The sequence below is a fragment of the Rhea pennata genome, chromosome 1, assembly GCF_028389875.1.
Source record: "Rhea pennata isolate bPtePen1 chromosome 1, bPtePen1.pri, whole genome shotgun sequence".
NCBI classification, from domain to species: domain Eukaryota; kingdom Metazoa; phylum Chordata; class Aves; order Rheiformes; family Rheidae; genus Rhea; species Rhea pennata.
In genome coordinates, this window is record NC_084663.1 from 95,714,723 (window position 1) to 95,736,718 (window position 21,996).

The 21,996-nt window shown below is 39.0% G+C and overlaps 1 protein-coding gene and 1 long non-coding RNA gene across 3 annotated transcripts; one reads left to right on the plus strand and one right to left on the minus strand.

Moving 5' to 3' along the window:
• Positions 1–1,067: 1,067 nt before the first annotated feature.
• On the minus strand, positions 1,068–19,815 carry ZBTB11 (zinc finger and BTB domain containing 11). 2 transcript variants are annotated; one of them, XM_062596437.1, is made up of 11 exons: positions 18,894–19,815; positions 16,307–16,542; positions 15,416–15,647; positions 13,443–14,269; positions 10,889–11,068; positions 10,165–10,401; positions 9,604–9,748; positions 8,035–8,152; positions 5,419–5,577; positions 4,725–4,900; positions 1,068–3,338 (listed from the first exon to the last, which is right to left on the minus strand). In XM_062596437.1, the coding sequence occupies exons 1-11, from the start codon at positions 19,201–19,203 to the stop codon at positions 2,812–2,814; spliced, it is 3,147 nt and encodes a 1,048-aa protein (XP_062452421.1). In that variant the 5' UTR covers positions 19,204–19,815; the 3' UTR covers positions 1,068–2,811. The 2 variants fall into 2 exon arrangements, with proteins under 2 accessions (XP_062452421.1, XP_062452432.1); XM_062596448.1 differs by lacking the exon at positions 18,894–19,815 and adding an exon at positions 17,348–17,449 and having other exon boundaries at positions 1,070–3,338.
• LOC134151728 (uncharacterized) lies at positions 18,945–21,783 on the plus strand. Its single transcript, XR_009960898.1, has 3 exons — positions 18,945–19,182; positions 20,033–20,211; positions 20,345–21,783. It is a non-coding gene; the product is annotated as an uncharacterized LOC134151728 (long non-coding RNA).
• Positions 21,784–21,996: the final 213 nt, after the last annotated feature.

The window sequence follows — 21,996 nt, forward strand, 5'->3', positions numbered from 1 at the left end:
AAAAAGTTGCTCAAGAGTAATTCATGGCAAAGCTCAGTTTATTTAGTGACAGAAATGTCTGTAACTTTATACAACTAACACTAAATAAAAACAGCAGAATGTACAGATCAAATTTATTATGTACAGGAATTCACTTTATAAATGGACACTTTCCATGAGCTTTATTAAAAAAAAATCTAATTAAATAATATCAGCTGCGTATTTGCAGTCTGACTTCAAACAGATTGCAGAAGGGTAGCAAGCATCTTAAATTAATAGTTTAAGAAACAAAGACAACCTTAAGGCAACTTCACAAATACAGGAACAGCAAAACTAAGAATGACACTCCCCCCCTTACCTCATGCCATTCTGTAAGAGTAAGGCACAGTATGTTAGAAAAGGAGCGTCAAAGCCTTCAGCTTTGATATTCCTGCCAGTTTTGTTCATGAAATCATCTTTTGCAGGGGTTTTTTGAGTGCCAGGCTGTAAGGTCAGGTACAGCATTTTTACAGCAGGTAACAAGGCTCTCAAATTCAGATTCTCTCCTTTTTCTTCCATATGTTGGGCAAATAAATAAATGCACCAAAGGTTAAATTAAGGTGCTGAGAATATTGTTTTGCAAGGTAACACATTAAATATACAAATAATGTTCTAACACTATTTACAGCTATTTTTATTAAACATTTCCTCATTTTAGTAATGCACAATTATTATTAAGATACAAACATTGGAGTAAAATTTAAGGTTTACCTAGCAGTCTATTAAATGTTTTTCCATCATAATGGCAGTAACAACTGTTAATTTACCTGTGGTTTTTAATCTTAAGCAGGATGGCTATCTCCAGATACTTGTGTAAAAAAAAACTCTCAAGAATTACAGCTAGCAGTATTTCTCTTTTTCAAGTATTCATTTTATTTTTGCTGTTTGATAGTTAGAAAAGAATACAATTGTAAAGAAAGAGCTACAGAATGTATAAATGACACTACTTCTTTGTTAAAAGACTATGACCTTTGAAACAGTTGTCCGCACATTAATTCAAAGGCAGGAACTCAAACTACCTATTGCTTAAAAAAAAAAAAAAAAAAAAAAAAAAAAAAAAAAAAAAAAAAAAAAAAAAAAAAAAAAAAAAAAAAAAGGCTTATCTACATACTTACAAAATATAAAGAGAACTGTCCATTCAGTAGCTTAGTAGGCAGATAATCAAAAGTTAAATAAGATGAAAGGTAGAAATACTAATTCAAATGAGCTAGTTACTTTGTCATGGATTTTGTTTAACATTTTGTTGGATGGATTTGTTTCACTAGTACTGCACAGCTGTATGCATGTAACTTTATTTACAAAGTTTACCCTGAAGATTACAGGCCTGTGGCTCCCTGGCTATCCTGCTGCAGTCAAAGTTGGAAAGCATCTGATGATAACACTATAGAGACTAAGAATAACTTACAGAACACACTTAGGATTGTTCCTGTGGTTAGTGCATTAAATTATTCTCCTGGCATGTATGTTTCTTGTTTAAACAAGCAAACCCCCACACCTCTTGCAGACTGAAGTGTGCACTTTTTGTGGTACTAAAGCGTAGGCGTTTAAATTTGGCCCAAACAAAGTATTAACTGACACGGACTAGGCGGAAAAATCTGTAAGAGTTTTTCCATCACTGAGTGTGGCATGATGTGCCAGGTAACTACCTTACCTTGAAAGTATTGATACAGCTGCAGTAACAAGGTCTTCTGCAGATTTTACTGATTTTGAGACAAATCTAATTCTTACCTGATACCAAGATTTTCTAGTTCTCAATCCTGATGCCTGTTCTACTTGGGATTTACTAGAGCTCCTCTGTTCCCTTTCAACAAGATACAATATAATAAGTTAGGATCTGATCAAAACTAGTTGGATGTCTTCAATATATTTATATTGAAATATATATATATAAATGCACAATTACATTTTTAATTTGAAAGCTTCTACATTAAATTTAATGCAAAACTAGATGGACTCTACATCCATCATTATGGTGCCTGTTTTGGATCTGTACAACAAAGCAGGCTATAGCTTCATCAACTGAACATCACTGAACTAAATGTAGTTGTGCACAAAGGATGAAGTATAAGCTCCTTACAACTAATGAGTAGTTTACTTACATAAGCCCTGTGGGCTGTCCCTCAGTAAACTGAAATTCACGGTCTGGCTCAGAGTACCACTTCCTCAGACTTCCATGGACCCTCGCCCATTACATTCTACAGGGTTTTGCTGAACCTGCCACCTACTGACCTGGAATTTAAATGAGTTCTGCAAAACTAGGATTTACTGACTGTGTGTGGTGCATCTACCCAAAGACAAAAGCCTCAGATTTTCTGTATATCACATTAAGTCCACACTGCATGAAGCATTCTGCCATTATGTTGACTTGGGGAGTAGAAGGATAGAATCCAACACATAATTTGCTCACAAATGATGAAATGCACACAAAAAACAAAAACTCGCTACCAGTAGCTGTGTATTTCTAATTTTTAGTGCAGCCTCTTTATACATTTTTTTTTTTAATTTACAGCATGATACTCCATGACACAGGAAACTATTTTTCAGACTTTTTTTTTTTTTTTTTTTTTTTTTAACTAGTCAGTTACAGCCAGTGCAGAAATCCTAGTCTTCAAAGCCTTGGTCCACCTGAAGCATCTTAATTTTTTCCCTGTAATTCATGATGCAATATTTTGTAACCAAGAAATTCAGCACAGATGATGAACTGTTTGAAAATTGGTATCACTGTAAGCCTCAGATATCCAGTTAATACTTAGCTCTAAGACCTCACTCATCTTGCTCTCTCCTACACCATATTCACTCTGTCTCTGTAACATGGGCCACTTCTACTTCTACAGTTTCAATGGCTTGTGTAACTTCAGCCATTTTCTGTCCTTGCTGTTGTGCCAGTACATAATTCACCACCTGCATGATGCTTTGGTCAGAAAGAGTGGACACTGATGTACATTCCTCAGTAGCTGCAACTGCTTCGATTGCCTCAAGCGTCTCCCCTGTCACTACCACAGTCTCAATCTCCTCACCACCAACGCTAATCTCAGTTTCTTGTTCCTGCACGTCTGCTGTTAAAATACTAATGGCATGCTCCACCTGTGTCCCTTGGTTATGAAACTGAAGAGTGTCCTTTTCCAGCATAATTTTGCAAGGTACATAGTCCCTATGAAACTTGGTCATATGCTTCCGTAGTGTCCGGGCATCTATGTAAGCTTCGTTGCACACTGGACAGACATACGGCCGTTCTCCAGTATGTGTCCTCACGTGACGCTTCAGTGAACGTGCGTCGGCCCAGGCTACCCCACAAGTTAGACATTCAAACGGCTTCACACCTGTTTTCCAAAGGGAAAATAAGCAAAAGACAACCATCAGCATTTCTAGATCTGCATGAACAATGATGCAAAATGTCAGGAAAGACAACAGTATAAAAGAACAAAAGAAATATTACAGCTTTTTCCATATAACAGAAAGATCCTGTTTACCATTTTTTGTGCTACGTATAATGCAAGTGCAATACATTAAATGGGAAGACTTTCCACAAGTGCTCTGCCCGGTCTAACTTGTTTCCTTCCACAGATTTTTCCTTGTAAATCTCATTTCATGCAGTCTCTCGCCTATTTTAAGTACTTACAAGTTAACAAAATTCATGACTTTTTCCTTGTTATGCCTTTCTGAAACCATGTTTTGCTTAACAGTATTTGTCTTACCTTCCTAGTCACACTTTGTTTCTGTAAATCTTCGTATTCACCTCCCATCCAAATCAACTTATTCTATTCTTACAGCTTACAATGCCATCCACAGCTTTTTTTCCTTCCTCTTCCATACCACATATGCTTAAATATTATATCTTTGTATAATCTTACTCGCCCTTATAACTTTTGAGGAGTTCTGTGGTTTCTAATATTTAATGGGATATGTCAGTGGCAACAAGCACTATCGCAATACTGGCTTTTGCTCTGTAACAGTTGTTATAGATGTAGGCTAGGGACCCATTAGAGGAACTTTCTATTCAAGAAAACAAACACAAAATCTCTCTTTCAGTAATTAGAAAGCGATTAAGTTTACTCCTGACAGCTCTTTAAAATGAGACATGCTGGGGAAAAGTGTTTTTTGCTGCAAGATAAAAGTTCATACATCCTTCCAACAGAGCTGTAACCATCAAATACTCAAAATCAGTATCATACTTGTAGAAAAGCACATACTTGATCAGTTTTCTATTCTAAAACGTTTTCATATCTTCCCCAAACATCATATAGTTCACTGCTTGTTATACAGCAAAAAGCAGCCGTATTTCCAGCCAGCAATCCTTTTTCTGAGTTTGAGATGATTCTTTTGTTTGAAGACTATTTTGTTAGTCTTCTAACCCAGTGAACATTTTACCACACACAATGCTTTGCTAGATATGTATCTTTTTATCACTTTTATAGAAGTTTCTTAAGAAAGTGATTCTTCCACTAAAGTACCGGAAAGGACAGATTGTCACTATCCTTGTGGATGCCTGCAGTTTTAGAAAGATCCCAGCAGCCATTTCTGGAAATCACTGGAAGCATATTAACACATCAGGACCGTATAAAACTGTAACTGGAGAATCTACAAGACCCTCCCTGTGGCTTGCATGACAGGATCTACATAGACTCAAAAAAAGCCACAAATCCCCTTCTCTCCCTAGTGCTTTTAAGGGGTTACAGGGATGTCGTGACTGCTTGCTTTCTACATACCTTCATGATTGTTCATGTGTCTCCTGTATTCCCGGAGCTGCGTGAATTTTCTTCCACAATGCTCACAAACTCGTTCCAGATTCTGCTTTGCTCTTCCTTTTTTACCATGTGTGGCTTTCTTTACGTGTCTTCTGTACAAAGCTTTCTCATAAAATTCTTTGCCACATATATTACACCTAGAACGTGTTAAATAAGAAACCTATTTGAAACCAGTATGATATGCTTACTTAGCCCTTTTCAAACTAAAATACATTTTAAGTAAAGGAGGTAAAGTTTAATGAGAATGCTGTTTCTTTAAGTAAAGCCGTTCAGTACTGACTCATGTGGCAAGTAGCTCCATAATTAGAAATAATATTGTTGGGCTGTAAAAGCCATGTTTGCTCTTATTCACATCTACAAAGCTTCCACTTACCATTCTAGAGAAGTGAGCTCACAATGCATTTCTCACTTGACTATTTATCCTCTTAACATCTTCATATGCATTACTGCCAGAAATGTGCCAGCAGGCTACCAGTTTGACCACACTATTTGAAGTCATCCATCCACCATCAAGCAGTCAAGACCTCAGCCAACGTCAGACAATTGCTACTTTAATCATAGATTCTTCTAGGCAGTTACCTGTTGGCTAGTTTAGGGCTGAGAATCTGTATCACTATACAGTATCTTTTCAGCTGCTAAGTGAATTTCCTCTTACCTGTAAGGGTCCGTGACAGAATGAGACTTTACATGAGAATACCAGTCTTTCTTCCAACTGTAACATTTCCCACAGAACTGGCACTGAAATGGCTTCACACCTAAATGTTTATTCATATGCTGCCGAAGATCTCGAGCTTCATAGAAACTCTTTTCACACCTATAAGAGTAAAGGTTGCAGCATCCCACATAAGAAAAGCATTGATCTTTATGGCCCTGATTTCAAAGGCACAGAAACCCTCTTTCTTATTAGTAACTAGAAGACCTCAAGAAGGTAAGAGCTACAGTGTCATCAACACTAATACAAAGCACAAATCCTCTCTGAAACAGCAGCTTATCTGAAGGTCTGGAGTATAACTTCGAGACCTCCAAACATTTTTTGTTTTGTCTTCTGTATAACTTACATGAACTTACAAAGGCACTAACAGCTGGCTTTTTTTCCCCCATAACAATAGAGGGGTAAATACTAACACAAAGATAACAGTGATTTGTAGTTTGTTACGCTTAAGTGTGTTTTCTAGAAATTAAGAAACAAAATCAGGATCCTAAAAGAAAGCACTTGAAAGTAAGGTAATGCTCATTCTTTGGCTTAGCAAATTCCTGAGAGGTCTTCTTTACCTTGCCATAGTATGATTATATAAAACTAACTAACTAACAAATCACTAACTCCTCTTCATATGAAAACTACAGAGGCCACTCTGCTCAAGTGCTTTCTCTCTTTGAGAGCAAGACATTCCGCTTTTGAGACAGCTTTGCCTGATTATCTGCTTCTCTTCCTCATGTAACACTATATACCACTGTGGATGGGTCACCTTCTCCAGCTGACCAACATCTCAGAATTGGACAACATCAGAATTCCTAATCCACAGTGAAATCTGAAAAGAAAAAAAAAAGCTTCCATACTAGAACAAATCTTTAAGATTACATTTCCCAATAAATGGGGATTCTGGAAAGGCAGGGAAAAAAAAAAAGCATCTTTACTTCTACAAAAGAAAACAGGTGATGGTCCCTGAGCCACCAAACACTCAACCTTTTTCCTTTAGTATAGAAAAAACTGACAGCTCCAGCTCACATGGGGTTCTCAAGTGTCCCAGGTCTCCAGACCCACATTAAAAAGCATCACAAAGACCCTCAAGGGCCTTGAATAGAGTTGGCATTGGTGCTCTCAAGGACTGTATATTTGGAAACCACTAAAGAAGTATCTATTTCTGAAGTTTTTTTTTTTTTTTTTTTTTTTTTTTTTTTTAAATCATCTTCTGACATTCTTATGTGCTACTGCAATTTAATCTAATATCTACTTCCCTGGAAAATTTTCCAATTACATTTTAGAAAAAGAACTCATGTTAAGCCTTGCTTAACTGAGTCAGAACCTCAAAATCAAGTCTGCCTGGGAGCTTTACAAACCAAGCCAATGAACTAGAAAACTGAAGTCTGCTGATACCTTAGTGAAGCTTTCTAAACCATTTGTGACAACATGAATTATATTCTTAGTAGACATCTTCACTGTAGAAGAAATAAGCATTGTGTCTGTTCTGAAGGAGTTGGGGAATCAAAATATCTTCTCAGTCAAGGTGATCTGTTGCCTCCATGACTGTACTGCCTTGAATAAAAATCATTTTTATATATATATTCCTCCTTCAAAACCAAAATTGCTTTTCCTAATGTTCATTAACCAATTCTGGCCCTATCAGACTTTATTGGCTCCATTTTTGTATTTGAGAGCTGTATTTTTATCATTTACACTAAATTAAAACACTGCAGATAAAACTGAAGTGAGCTTTCTACAGTTAGAAAATACTGCTTATACCAACACACATTAGCACTACTACAGATGCTTTAAAAAGTATTTCTGATGTAGTTTTTTATTAATACCATAAGCTGTATACAGGTCATCATATAAATCGTACAACCCCATTTAATACCAGAAAGAGTTTTTCAGAGACATCATTGGCTGTTTGGGAATTTTTGCTTTTGCAAGTTAATTGAAAGATTCTCCTTATAATCTGCTTGGTCATGGGCAAATTATCAATGATTTGCTAACACCTTAAAAGATGCACTTTTCCAATTAGAGTTTCTGTTAAACTACATTCAGTAATGCAAAGATATTTATGTGATTGTAATTTCTATAATCTAGTAACTACAATAGTCAGCAAGTCTTAATTTATGATGTTCCTGCAGAGCTGTTTGCTAAATACAGTGTATACTGCAGCACATGCAAGTACATTACATTGTAGATTGTATAGGAAGTTTTCACATGCAACCGAAATTAACCATCACAGTAAATGAGCACAAGAACAGGCTGAAAGCCCTTCTCCTCTGACAAGCTTAACACTCTCTGCCTGTCCTACAAGGGAGGTTTAAAGCCATACGTAGCTATTGATTACAGCTACAAGTGCAAACACACTCATTAGAAAACTATATGAAAATCAGAACTAGATGACAATCAAAAATTAAGCTTTTCTGCTGTAATGCATGAATTAAAAGAGCACATTTTAGACTTCAATGCTTTTAAAGTTTTATTCTGGACAAGTGGACAGTCTTGTGCTACAGCAACAAGCTATTTTTAGAAGTTCATTAATGACAAAAAATGAAAGCAAAACACCAACAAACAACTTACTGAGTACATTGATATCCACGAACTTCAGGCTTTGGCTGATGTTTCTTTATGTGTTTACTGAGTCCTGATGCCCTATGGAAAGATTTTCCACAGATGGAGCAGAGATACTTGGATTCTCCTGGCAAAACAAAACAAAATGTATCACAAAGCCAGGCCTTCATCTCTTGGGAATGCTTTGTAAGAGTATTTTTCTCTCACGTAAGTTATCCAAAGAGCAGTGCTGTCAGAGCAGTGCTACAAATAAAAGTAGGTTTAACTACACACAGATGGAATTTTGAAGTGTTTATCTATAAAGAAACATACATAGTTTTATATATAATTTTACATATACCAATGTAATAAAACACAGAGGGAGAGTAAATGACTTTACTGAATGTTTCCAAACACAGGGCACACCATCATAACTACAAATTAGTCATGAAAAAAATCAATAGGCTAAAAAACTGCCTTCTTGCATTAAAAAAAAAAGAAAAAGATTGCCTGCATTCATATATATTCATATAATATGGAGCTCCTCCAGCAATGCAGCATTATTTGTGGATGATTTAGGCCTTCAATCCATGGAACAGCATGTTAGAAGAAAAACTTTCAGTTCCAAACCATTGATTTAGGAGTGATGAATATTAATAAAAATTCCTCTATTTCTGGAACAAATGTGTCAAGAAAAAGCGACTCTTATTTTTGATTCTGCCAACTCAGGAAACAAGAAACATTAAAATATACTGTAATATGCAGAAGTTGTTTATGTACATATTAAATTACTATATTGTCATCTTTCACATTCTAAGATGCTTCTAGATATCAACTTTTCTAAAATTTCAATATTCTATTTTCATAAAACACGTTTTATACAAGACCTGTATTCCTCATTTAAAAGGATAGCTTTCAAAGTGCCATCTTACCATGAGAGTTTCAAAGAAAGAAAAAGATATGCTACTCCTTTGAAATGAAGAAAGCTGTCATCGAAAACTCTTACAGTTTCCAGATCATACAGAGTCCACTGAGAATGGAACACACTCAGAGCTTTCACAGGATATCTCATGATGATATTTAGAAATAGGAATAAAAAATAAAGTATATCTCTTGTTTAAAAACAAAAACCAAAACTTTTATTCAAGTAATTTAGAACAACTATATAGTTATACACTAGTTTTTCTGTTTTACAAAAGCTTTATTAATACAGCAAGAATAAAACAACATGAGATTCTTAAAGAGATTTAACCTAGCAAATTTTCCTCTGAAAGGATAAGCTCTAAGTGCTCCAGACAATTCCAACTTGTTTTCTATCTTGTTTGGTTGACACAGGCATAAATAAGTAAATAAAAACACAGGAACAGATTAATCATGTTTCCTCCCTGTTCTTGCACAGAATATTTAAATATTTAAGCTATGATAAAACAAGACCAAAAAGGAAGGTAAAATGACTATTTACACCTATCTCAAATGTTTGGCCAAGAAGAGAGAAAGAAGAAATTACTTTTCAGCTTCTTTGAAACTAAAAACAATGCTGAAGATCACTAGCATACAAAAACAGTCCAAGGTAAAAGGTTCTTCTTTCTCATCACATACCTGTATGAATGCTCATATGTTCCTGAAGACTTCTTTTTGTGACAAAGGACTTTTCACACAAGTCACACTTGAATTGTTTCTGTACTTCATGGAGAGCTAAGTGCATTTTTAATCCATGCTTATAAGTAAAAGTCTTTCCACAAACCTAAAAATTCCAAATCCAGTGGAATAAGACAAACAAAATCCAATATGTAATAGGTTTTCAAAGCAAAAATGTTAGCTTAATTTTAAACACAACAAAATCCCCTGTATTTCCTGGGAACCTGGATGATCAAGCCTGTGATTTCTCACTCGTCGTGAAACTGTTTTTTTTTAAAAAAGTAACAAAAGGCAAGACATTTTGTGGATGTAGGAATATTAACTTAATAATCCACCTTTACTCTAGTTCTTTCTCAGTCTTGATCTACAAGAATTTTGATCAGAAATACCACAGTAATTTTCCCCACTCTGAAGTGACCTACACTAACCTAAAGTTTCAGATAGAGTAACTACTAGACTATCAGAATATCAGGAAAACATTGATATTTTTGAATACAGAGTAAAAGGACTTTTTCTCATTACCTTGCATGCATGTGGTTTTACTCCTGTGTGTTTTAGCATATGTATTCTGAGGGAATAGAGCTTAGGAAGCGTTCTCCCACATATATCACATATAAATTCCCGTTTAATTCTCCCTTTCACTGAAGATACGCCGGTCTCTTCTACGCTAGCAGCTGTAGCATTCACCTCAGTCTTTCGTGTATGTCGGACAAGGTGGGCTCGTAGAGAGGCCCCATACTGGAATTCTTTTTTACACAACTAGGAAAGAAAATATAGAACTTTACTTAGTATTTAATGCTTTAAAATTATTTCAAAAAAGGCAATCAAAGGTTTTAGTATCGTAATATAATTTGCTAAGTCTATAATCTGACTCCAATAGGCATTATATCTCAGGTTAATAATTAAGTGTTGAACTTTACAGCTACTGACAGAACCACTGATCAGTTCCCAATAAGGCTAACTTCCAGACTAATCTAAATACAGTTGCAAATTTACCCGTGAGGTTAAGAGCAAAGCCCACCACTAGCATTGTCTTAAGCGGCATGTGCGCTCCCATGTCACATGAGGCTGTCAGGCCACATGGCCACACCGCCTTTACCCCCACCCCATTCAGATCAGCTATACATCCATCTCTGAAATCTGTAAGAAAAATAAATGCATATACTAACAGAAGCAATAAAATAATTACTGATGCAATTAATAAATGAATTTTCAGAAAGAGAGAGGCTGACAGACAAAAACTTACTGGGCATTTATAATCTTTAGTTCTTTCATGTTTCAATGTGTGCATTATAAGTGCATAGCGCCGCTGGAAAACCATTCCACACTCAGAGCATTTGTGCTGAGCTTCTGCTTCATTACTTTCTGTCGTCTCTCTTTTGGGCTGTTTCATTTTTTTCCCTCTTTGTACCAGTTTCATGGCAACCTAAATTGGAAAAAGTAACACTTGAATAAATTTTATAATGAACTTTATTACACTCTATTTCATACATTTTATGAAAATTAGTACTGAAGGTTAATGGTTTTGAGTAACTATCATACTACCTAATTTTGTTCAGTTTACTCAATTGATAGAGAGTTATGCCCCTTCAGTTCATTGCCAAACTGCAGATCTCAGAGCAGCAAAAAAATGGTTCTGTTTTAAAACCATAAACTGGATACAATTATAAGAGACAACAATGCATCAGTTCAGAGACAGCTAACTCTTCAGCCCCAAATAACGGGTTAAGTGAGAGCTAAGGGATAGTTACAGAGAAAACCCACATTCTTCCAATCATAATTTCTATCAAATGCTTCCAACCATTTCCTTCATTCCAACTTCCCTTTTCAGGATTGGTATTTGCTTCACTTCAAAAGTCATAGATAAAACAAGTAGCCTAATTCACTCTTAGCAGTCAGCAAGGACAAACTCAGATATTAACAATATGTTAAAAAACCCACAATATTTAAACAAAGTTGTTCTCAGTTAAGATCATTCCAGTTTTACTAATGCCTTTTGTTAGGCAATATTGGTAGTGATACCTGCAGCTGGTAATCCCCATTTTCTTATGTAGAAATTTGCCATCAAGTTCTTTAAAGGCCAAATTTTAAGTGATTATGCTGAAATTTCCTGTATCAGGTGTTTTTCCTGTATGTTTCCGAGAATAAGCCAAGGGAAAAAGTACATTGCACCCATTTCTCCTCCCCACTCTCACAAAAAGCATTTAACAGCTTTCAAAAACATGCTAGCCCTTCCACATCTCATACAACCAAACTGAAATTTGACACAGGGCTGACATTTTCAAGTTCTCTTTCTCTCTCTCTCTCTCTCTTTTTTTTTTTTTTTTTTTTTTAACTTTGCTGTTGCTCTGAGTGTTCACACAAACTTGGCCAAATTGTAAAGCCACAAAAATCATTTTGCTCAGCAGATGATAAATACAAGCTTAGAAAATATTCTATTCATACAAAGCATGCTCCATCCCCCTACGTCTGTATGTCAACTGCAATTACTGTAGTTCAAAAGTCAGCAAAATATTTTAATGTTGTTTTTCCTTCTCATTATTCTTGCAGTATCAAAACTGCGAACCCAGGGAGAAGCATCTCCCTGCTCCCAATGCTTATATTACATCCAGTGTCACGGAAGGGTGGAGAGAAACATGAGGCAAAAATGCAAAAAGCTATGAAGCGAGTGAAGACAAGCTGAGGGAAGCAGAAACCTATCCCTTATTTCAGTTTTGAGCAATTATCTAGCCTATTTTTTTTTACATGAGCAGCCACTGTCTGTATTCCTCCCTTATCAAGGGTTTGGATTTACAAAATGCAAAATAAGTTAACAGGAGTTGTTCCTGAAGGTAAGATATCCCCTTGCTCCCAAAACAGAACAAAAGCCTGTCATTCTCCAATCATTATAAACAGGGTGCTCAGATATTTTGATTGTGTGAATGTCTGGGCTTCAGTTGTCCATCTGTGTAAGGAGATTAATGCTAGAACTTTGATTTACAAGGGTGTTATAAAGATAACAAATCAAGCATTGAGTGTGAAACTGGTCATTCTAGCATGGAAACATTTCACAGAACACCTCTAGAACTTAACAGTTCTTCATATGATTTAGAGGATGTGGAATGAATAAGGCAAAGTGTGCCAAGTGACAAGAATGAATGAACTGCTGCTCAAATGTAGTGAATACCACCTATCCCTAAGCAATAATAGAGGCAGGACTCTTGAAGGCGAAAGAGCAAGATGCCAGCTTCATAATGCATGTATTAAACCTTGTTCAGTTATTGCCATTTCTGAGTGCTTGACTTCTGAGTATCAGCACTCTTTGAACTTTTTTTTTTTTTTTTTTTTAATAAACTGACCCCAACCTGGGTGCAGCAGGACTGGATTATTGTGGTTTATGACTACATCTCAGCAGAGAAACAGTCTCAACAAATGTAGGGCCTCATTTCTGTAATGGACAAATATATATTTGCCTATTAGCGATACGGTTACATATTAGCTAAGAATTAAAATCTCTAATCATAAGAATTTTAGGCAGTAGATACACCTTCTGTCCTACCATATAAAGCTACCAAGATATGCAAACTACACTAACAATACTGAGCATTCTGAAGATCTCCAAGCTGGAAGGAATTCTGTTATCAATTTATTTTACGCAGTTGTCGTATCTTAGGATTTATTTCGGTTTTCAGTAGTCCTAATTTCTCATAAAAGAAAAAAAAATGCCAGATTTCGTATGGAAACAGAAAACAGACTTTTCAGATTGGTCTCAGAATATGCGACAATTTAATTCACAACAGGCCTAAAAAGAGACAGGATACCTGCTGTATTGCAGATTTAGGATTCGTCTTTCTATTTTGCAGTTTTTTTTCAATTCCTTTATGCAATCTGATATATCCACCTTCACTAACAGAACGCTGGCGAAGCTTGCTTTTGTAAGTATCATCCTGGCTCGAAGCTACATTTTCCAGCTGCAAAACAGAAATGTTCTGTTCTTTGCTTTGCCTGCCATGATTTTGCTTAAGTATTTCTGAGGAGTCTTCAGAAGCAGTCTCTGCATTTGCTGTATTGCTTTCATTCTGATCCATCTCAGTTTTTGCCTGACTTGGTGTGTCCATGGCTTCCACAACTGACAGCTCAGCCTGTATAACAGACACCGTGCTATTTGACACACACTCCACCAGCTGCATTTTGACATGATTTCCAGTTGCATCACACTGTTCCACAGGCTTTAAAAGATCATCAGTGGTGGCTTCTGCAGGCTCTGGAGGCAGGAGGTCAGCCTGGAGTGCTGCTGCCTTCTCCTCTGGCTCAGCAGAAGGAGCACCATTCACAGCTGCTGCCACTTCACTGGCTGACAGCTCTTCTGGCACAGGCTGCTGCTCAGCACCATCCACAGGCTGCATCTCAACTTCAGTCTGCTCTGCTAAATTTTGTGTTGACTCCACTGTTTGAATATCTCCCTTTTGGTACACTGTAATTTGTTTCTCTTCCATCTGTTTGTGCACATTTTCACAGATTTCTAGGACCTCTGACATGAAGAGATGTCGGGCAAGCATGGCCACTTCTGCCATACTACAAAAATCAAAAGTTAATTCTGATGTATAAGCAAATTCCAATAGAGGGAGAAAACTTGACTTGCAAAATCCTGCCAGGAATAAAACAAGATATTAGAACAAGGACAGATGACCCCAAATGATACCAAAATATTCCATGCTGGGTACAACAGTTCATCTTCGATACAGTTAAGTCTGAAAATTAGAGTGAAACACACTTACAAATATCACTGAAGCCCCTGCACTGGATCTCGATTATCATTTATGCAAAAGCACCCTCCTGCTGTATTTTCTACTTTGAGTCCAACTCTGACAACTTTTTCAGTAAGTACAAATGAGGTATTTTCACATTAGAATTCTCTGGAAGATTGTTGCAAGATGCTAGGAGGGCCACAATAGTCTTGAAGGTTAACCCTAATTTAACCAATGTCTTTTTGGATTTGCTACATTGCAAAAAGTAGTAAAGACCTAAATAATAACTGATGTGGCAGAAAAATAAGACAAACTCGTTAATGAAAAAAGACATATAGATACAAATGCTTAAAAATAAACACATGGTATAATTTTCCAGGAGTCCACCGATCATTAATATTTAATTCTGGGGATCTTCTGGAGTATCATGCCAGAATTCTATTGTTCATGAATGTCTGTTGTTCAAGCAAGGGCAGATACAGGTAGGCAACTAGTAAGGAAGCAAAGAAAAAGACTCTCCATCACTAACAACCTATTTTTGGAACATTTATTTTAAGAGTGTTTCCTATCATTAAGATACCAGAGGGGTTGGAAAAAAAGCAGAAATATCTATAGTAATGCTTTATAGACATAAGAGACAATTAGGTATTTGCTTAGCAAAACAGCTCTTAGAGAAGCTAGTGAATATTGCTTCTTGATCTATTTAAGCATTTGATTATGTTCCCTGTTTTTTGATGTCTGTGACTAACACAAGAAAAAATAAAATTTTTTAGCCTAAACAAGCTAAAAAAAAATCAATCCAAATCTTCCCAGGAATTATGAGATAAAATCCCATAGTCTGTTCAATACGGGAGATTAGATTGAACAAAACCAGAGTGATCATTTTGACATTAAAATCAACATAAATTCTTCTAGATTAAAAGAAAAAAAAATAAAGCAAGATAAAAGTGTTTGATCTGCTTGAACATTCAAAAGAAACTGCATCAAATGCTGTAAATCTTACTCAGGCTATTACAATTTCTATTTTTGGAACCCCAACAATTCACCTGACAGATCCACTACAGCTTCATGACTAGAGACAGCTCCTTTTTCAATGAAGAGCTCTCGGAAGTACTCGCTGTTGGCTGCCAAGACAGATTTGTGAGCTTTGTACTCCTCTCCTTCAATCAGCAGGGTCACATCACAGAACTGATTGGAAAGCCTCTGCTGATTCAGTTGGTTTAAGACTGACAGACAATGTTTGGAAGACGACTGCTTCACAAGGCCCTTACTGTCAACCTGTCGTAAACAACATTGTGAAAACATCATTACATTTAGACAGTGCCTTTTTAAGGCATTTACACTGAAACATAGAAAAGGTTTATTTTCTGCAATCATAAAATCAGTTCAAGTCAACTTAATAAAATGGTTAATTTTACTATTGTTCTTTCTTTAGATGTTTTAAGTCTCCTCCACCCTTCTAACACACAGTTAAAGCAGAGAACTGGAAAAAATGGAAGATACAGATATTCAAACAATTCTCTGATTGTATTTTTCAGTGCCTCAGACTGAAAAAATTTCTAGATTGAGAAGTGTATTTATGCATATGGATTCCTTATTACTATCATCAAGAATTGATTAGACAAATATAGGCATTATTTACTAAATGTCAGATACCAATTCCATGAGAATCTTGTATGTGATGTATTGCTACAAGCATTTTGGAAATTCACTTTCCCTTGGCTACTATATGCATAAATAGAGGTGTGATTTTTGACATGCTATAATTAATTTCATGTCATATATATCAATCACCTGTTTCTACATACCCTATATTTGCCAAAATTTATGCCATCTTCTTATTGCAAGATTATCGTAAGAATGTACAAGTATGTTGCTAAGACTGTGTTAACAAGTGTCTCAAACAAATACATTCAGATATAAACAATGTTACTTACAAATACAAGCTCATGCTTCGCTATTGGCTTCTTCTTCACAGACTTTGGGAATGCAGCTGGAACTGATGCTGTATTACTCAATTCCTCATCTGTTTCATTACTGTCTTCATGAGACTTTGCATCCAATCCTAATTCCTCTAGCATTTCAGAGGGATCTGACAAAGATCTAGAGCGATCTAGCTTTTCCTGGCACTTACTGCATTCTTTAATGTAGTCTTTAACTTGCTTAAGAATACCTAAGAAAAAAAATGAATAGAGCTTGATTAAGCTTCTAATTTTCATCCAATTTACTTTAAAAATGTAACTAGATGTGTAATTGACTTGCAAAAACATATTATAAACTTATTAAGAAAAATGAAGTCATTCATCTTTTATCAATTTTCATTCTCTAACATCTTTTTATTAATCCTGCCTCTCTGTCATTCTATTGTGCACAAATACTTTTACTGTAATCCACAGTTAATTCAAGATATAAACATTTAAGATTATTAGATCAAGCAAAGATTTTAAGGATATTAAAAATATATATTCGTATTTACACATTTGTCTTAAGAATCCCAATATATCACAAACTGTAACACTGATCTTGCATTTAGCTCCATGGAAGTGGAGCTCAGAGCTCATCCTCACTGAAGATGGAGTTGGGAGGCTCACATAAAGGCAGCTGCAAAATTGTGACTGTGTTACATGCAGTGACACTCGTATCTATTACTAACATTGATTTAAGTCAATTGCTTTTGATTTAGAAAATTAAAACCCTTCCTTTTCCCACAGTACTTTAACAGGTGTACCTAAATAATTTCAGGCACTCAACAGTTCCTAAATCTAGGGTCTCCTAGGTGTCTCTTGACACCAAAGCATTTTCAGTGTATGACTCAAATTCACTCATTTCACTAGGACACCATGAAAGTATACATGCTGACAGCTTTGCCTTGATAGTTCAAAAACCTACCACAGCTCAAGAACTCAGTTGACATGGAGTTAGGGTTGCACTGCTTGCACCTTTCCAGTACATGACATGCTCTATCACTTTATACACACCTCCATAACGATCAAGAAATCGCAGACTTCAACCCGAAACACTCATGCCCCTTTGAAGCATTTTTACATTTCCTTGATTCCAACCACAACCAGGAGTAGTTCTGAGGCCATATTGTATGGCCTCCCGTCTACCGATCCAATACCCTTCTTGACCACTGGGCTACAGTGCAGTCCAGTTACAGAGTAGCCAGATACAACATGCAGGGAGAGTGACCAGGCCAAAGCTGTTGTCCACTAGCAGCAGAACGGGACTGTCATGGTAGGGGAAACCAGAGTTCTCAAGGACATGTAGCAAAGAAATGAAACACTTGAATCTAAAGCAGAGAATAAATTCTATTATTCTCAGTGCTGTAGAAATATAAGGGAAAAACGAGACATAAGCAGAAGAGAAGACAGGTCACGCAAATAAGGAGAACTAATAGCTAAAAAAAAATACAGAATAGAGAATGTCTTATTCTGACAAAGAGAAGGCAAACTGAAGTCCTCTACTGGCTAAGGAAGTTTGAAGCAAAGGATGTCAGTTAGGCTAGCGCAGCCTAACATTGAGCAGATCATGAGAGCCCAGGTGGAGGCAAGGAGAACATAATCCAAAATACATATACCAACTTTGAGCAACCAAACCCTTTTCCACACCAAAGCTCTTCAAAACAATGAGATCTGGCCTGCAAAAATAGGCTGCAGCTAAAGCAAAACCACTAAGATAGGGAAAACTAAAGCTGAAATGACAATTTTGATGACTGGTAGCCAAAAAGAAAAAAGAACAAGACAAGCAGTATCAACAGAAACTGGTCCTCAGGCACCTGAAAAGCCACAAATTTGTTTAATGGATACATAATACTGTAAGTAGAGCATCAGATCCAAAGGGGAGACAGGTTTCAAGTTATTGGCTCAACTTAAGGAGGGCTGTGACTGGGGAGCATTGATGCTTAATTCACTCCTGTTTCTAACTGCTGCAACATCACCCAGGCTCCAACAGAAGATTAGTTCTGTGTTTTTGGCTTCTTACTGGAGTAAAGGGAAAAACGTAAGGGTGAGGGCAAAGGACGTGAGCAATTAGTGACAGATCTGCTACTTATAAGGGGAGTAAAATCTGCAAGTTAGCTGGAGAGGAAAAAAAAAAAAAAAAAGGCATTACCAGGTTGAAGGTTGCACGTGGAATGGATTACTGCTCCACAGAAACCTAAAAGTGGAGAAACCTCTGCCTTAAGCGGCCTGCAGTGGCCTGGGACCCTCAGCCTGTGCGCCGTGCAAACGCCGCTGAAGGTTTAAGAAGCCGCTAGAAAAGCTGCCGACAAATAGCACGGCCGGACCTTACGCCCGGAGAAGGGACCCGCGGAGGCAGGCAGTACGCAGCCCGCCAGTTTCGGGGTGCAGGGCGTAAGGCCTCCCCTCCCCTTCCCTCGGCAAGCAGCGGCCCCCCTCGGGGCGGCTCCCCCGCGCGCCGCCGCCCCCCCTCCCCTCCCTCTTCCCCCTCCCCTCCGGCACGCGCGCGCGCGCACGCGGCTCCCAACGGCCGTAACGGCCGTAACGGCGGCGCGCCCCTCACCTCGCCACCAGTACTTCTGCGAGAGCCCCTGCCAGGTCTGCAGGCGGGTGCGGTGGGCGCCGTCGGGCGCCAGGTGGGCGGCGCGGATGAGGCGGGCGCGGCGCTCGGCCTGCAGCACCACCTCGAGCTCGGCGAAGCGCTGCTGGTCCCGCTGCCGCCGCTGGTAGTAGAGGGTGCCGCCGCGCACCACGTAGCAGGCGGCCGCCTTGCGGATCTTCCGCTTGGCGTTGCCCTCCGTGCCCGGCGCGTAGGGCTCCCGCTCGTTGGTCAGGTAGCGCAGGATGGCCAGGTAGCTCTCCTCGCTGGACATGGCGGGACGATGGGCAGGCAGGCGGGAGGAGGAGAAGGGGGAGTAGGGGAGCCGGCCCCGGCGGCGGGGGAGGTCGCGGGCGCGCTGGGGAAGGGGCTGCCTCCGCCGCGCCCCCCTCCCCGCGCCTTCGGGTCAAGCCGGGCTCTCCCCGCGCCGGGCAAGGGGAAGGTGCTGCGCGCGCTGCTCTCTCAGGCCAGGCGGCGGGGAGGAGGATCAGCCCTCGCCCCCAGAGCGGAGGTGGGTGCGGACGCCGCCGGGGAGCGTCTCCACGAGCGACGGGGCCCGCCGGGGCCGGTCACATGCGGCGCGCCCGGGGGAGAGGCGCCCCGGCGCTTGCCGGAGCGCGGGGTCCACGGGGCTGCGGAGGTGCCTGCCGGGGCAGGGAGCGGGAAGAGCATGCGCTGCCAAGAGCAGGCGGATCTCGGCCTCCCGAGTCCCCGCCAGGCCCTCGCCCCGGTGCGGGGATCGCGGAGACCGCGGCCCGCAGGCGGTGGGTCCGGCAGGAGCCAGGCCCGGGGGGGAACTGGAGTTTCGCGGCCAGCGGCGGCGGGAGGGAGGAAGAAGCTCGGGCAGCAGCAGCAACGGAAAGACAAAATGGCTGCTGCACAAGAGGAAGTGAGGTCAGAAGCCCGCGCGCAGGGGAGGGGCGGGGAAGGGCGTGAGCAGCGCGAGCCGCGTGTGCGCGGGGGAGTGCTGTAGGCCATCTTGGAACTGGGCAAAGGAAAGGCCGTGCGGCGGCCATCTTAGAGCCTGGCAAAGCGTGAGGGACGCTTCTGAATACATAGGTCTGTAAGTCACTCTAAAACGAGCGTCCTCCCTTTCGAAACAGGCTCAGGAGATGTAATGGTGGAGGTAAGAACGAAGAGAAAATTTGAAGTAGAATTTCATGTTTTAATACCAATGTACATGTCAGGAGAAGCAAAATCGGTGATGCGTTTGTACCAGCATGATCCAGGGATGGTGGCACAAGGTTGCATCTTGAGCTCAAGAGGGACTAAAGACTCCAAGGTGTTTTTTTTTTTTTTTTTTTTTTTTTTTGTAAAGGAAGGGGAGCTGTTTGAATAATGATTTCTGTTTCTCTCTTATCTGTCTTCTGACTTGATTAAATTTTACGCATTTAATACAAATGCAAATCCCACAGCTGTACAAAGCTGTACAATGGAACAACAGAAGACCAGCTGCATTGTGAGCTACAGGATTGGTTTGAGGTAGACAACGGTGATCCTTCCCCTCTATTTAGCACTTGGAAGACTGTAACTGAACTACTTTGTCCAGTTTGCCCCTTCCTCCCCAAAACCAAGAAGGATATTGACATCCTGGATGGAGCAAGCCCAGCAGAGTGCCATGAAGATGGTCAAGAGAGGGTGCATATTATCAAGGGTCATGAGCACATCAAGGGTTTGTTCAGCTTTAAAAACAGAAGGCTTTATGTGGATCTTGTTGCTGTCTGCAGCTATCTCATTGGAGGGTAAAGAAAACAGAAAAAGATTCTTCACAGAGAAGCACAGTGATAGATTGAGAGGCAACAGAGACAAGTTGGAACAGGAAATTCCAGTCAGCTTTACTGTTTTTAAAAAAAGCCATGATGGTGGTTAAATACTGGAGGCAGTGAAATCTCTGTGTTCAAGACTTGACTGGACACAGGCATGAGCAATGTCATCTAGTTAGAGCTGCTTGGAGCTGGAGGCTAGACTAGATGACCTCTGGAAGTCCTTTTCACCTTGACTTATTCTGTGATTATGAAAGATTATTCCATTTTTAATGATAAACATTTAATAGGGAATCAGTTAAATTGCATTGGGCAGCCACCTGATCTTTAATTTATGAATTTGTTAAATTTCATTGCATTAGGGTAAATCTGTTCAAGCTGAGTAACAGTGAGTTCTATGCAGTGAAGTTAACACCCTGCATCACTCCACTTGTTTTACAGGCTGCGCTGTTCTCTGAAAGGCTGTTAGATTTTCAGTCAGTCTCACTACCTAAGTCAGAACTCATCAATAAACACCAGGGAATACCTTAGAGCATTCTGCATCTGCAGTAAAACCAGGCAGCCAAGCCTGCACACTTAAAAGCACATGGACTTACTAATTGCTCATATTTGACAATCAGTTGCTAAATACAATGCTAGTGGATTTTCAAACATTTTACAATGTTCTCGCTTTTTAGCTGAGGACACTCATATGGAACAATTAAAATGAAAAGCACACAAACATACATGCAGTGTACCAGCTGCTCAATGCCAATAAAGACCGAAACAATGAGTATTTACGCTTTCCTTTGAGATTAGTTGTTTTACCAGCATAGATGACTTCCATCAGGGTATTTAGCCTTCATCATTTTAAATCATTCCCCTCCCTATTCAAAAAAGGACTTTCCTCCCTCCTGCCCTTTGACAGCGAAGATAACATTCAAAGCAGTTCTAGGATGGCAGATGCATTAAAAGCCAAATCAGTAAGCCATTTTACTTTTCAAAAACTGCAACAGCTGAATTCAGTGTAGTGAAAGCCCTGAAGGGGGTATTTGCCATCTGAAATACTATTTTCAATTGTGAGATGAAAAGGTGACATCAATAAATTGTGAAGAACTTGATCCAGAAAATAGAGGTGATTTCCTCCTATTCTGCCAGCAAGTCAAAGTCATTGCTTTGCCAAGACTATTACTGCCTATCAAAACTAATTGAAAGATGATTTGGCACACTGCTTACATAGTAAAACTATATTAGGAAGAGATGCACTTTACATAGGAATTTAACAAATTGCAGTTTCCTACCAGATCAGGCAGGCTACTAAAAGA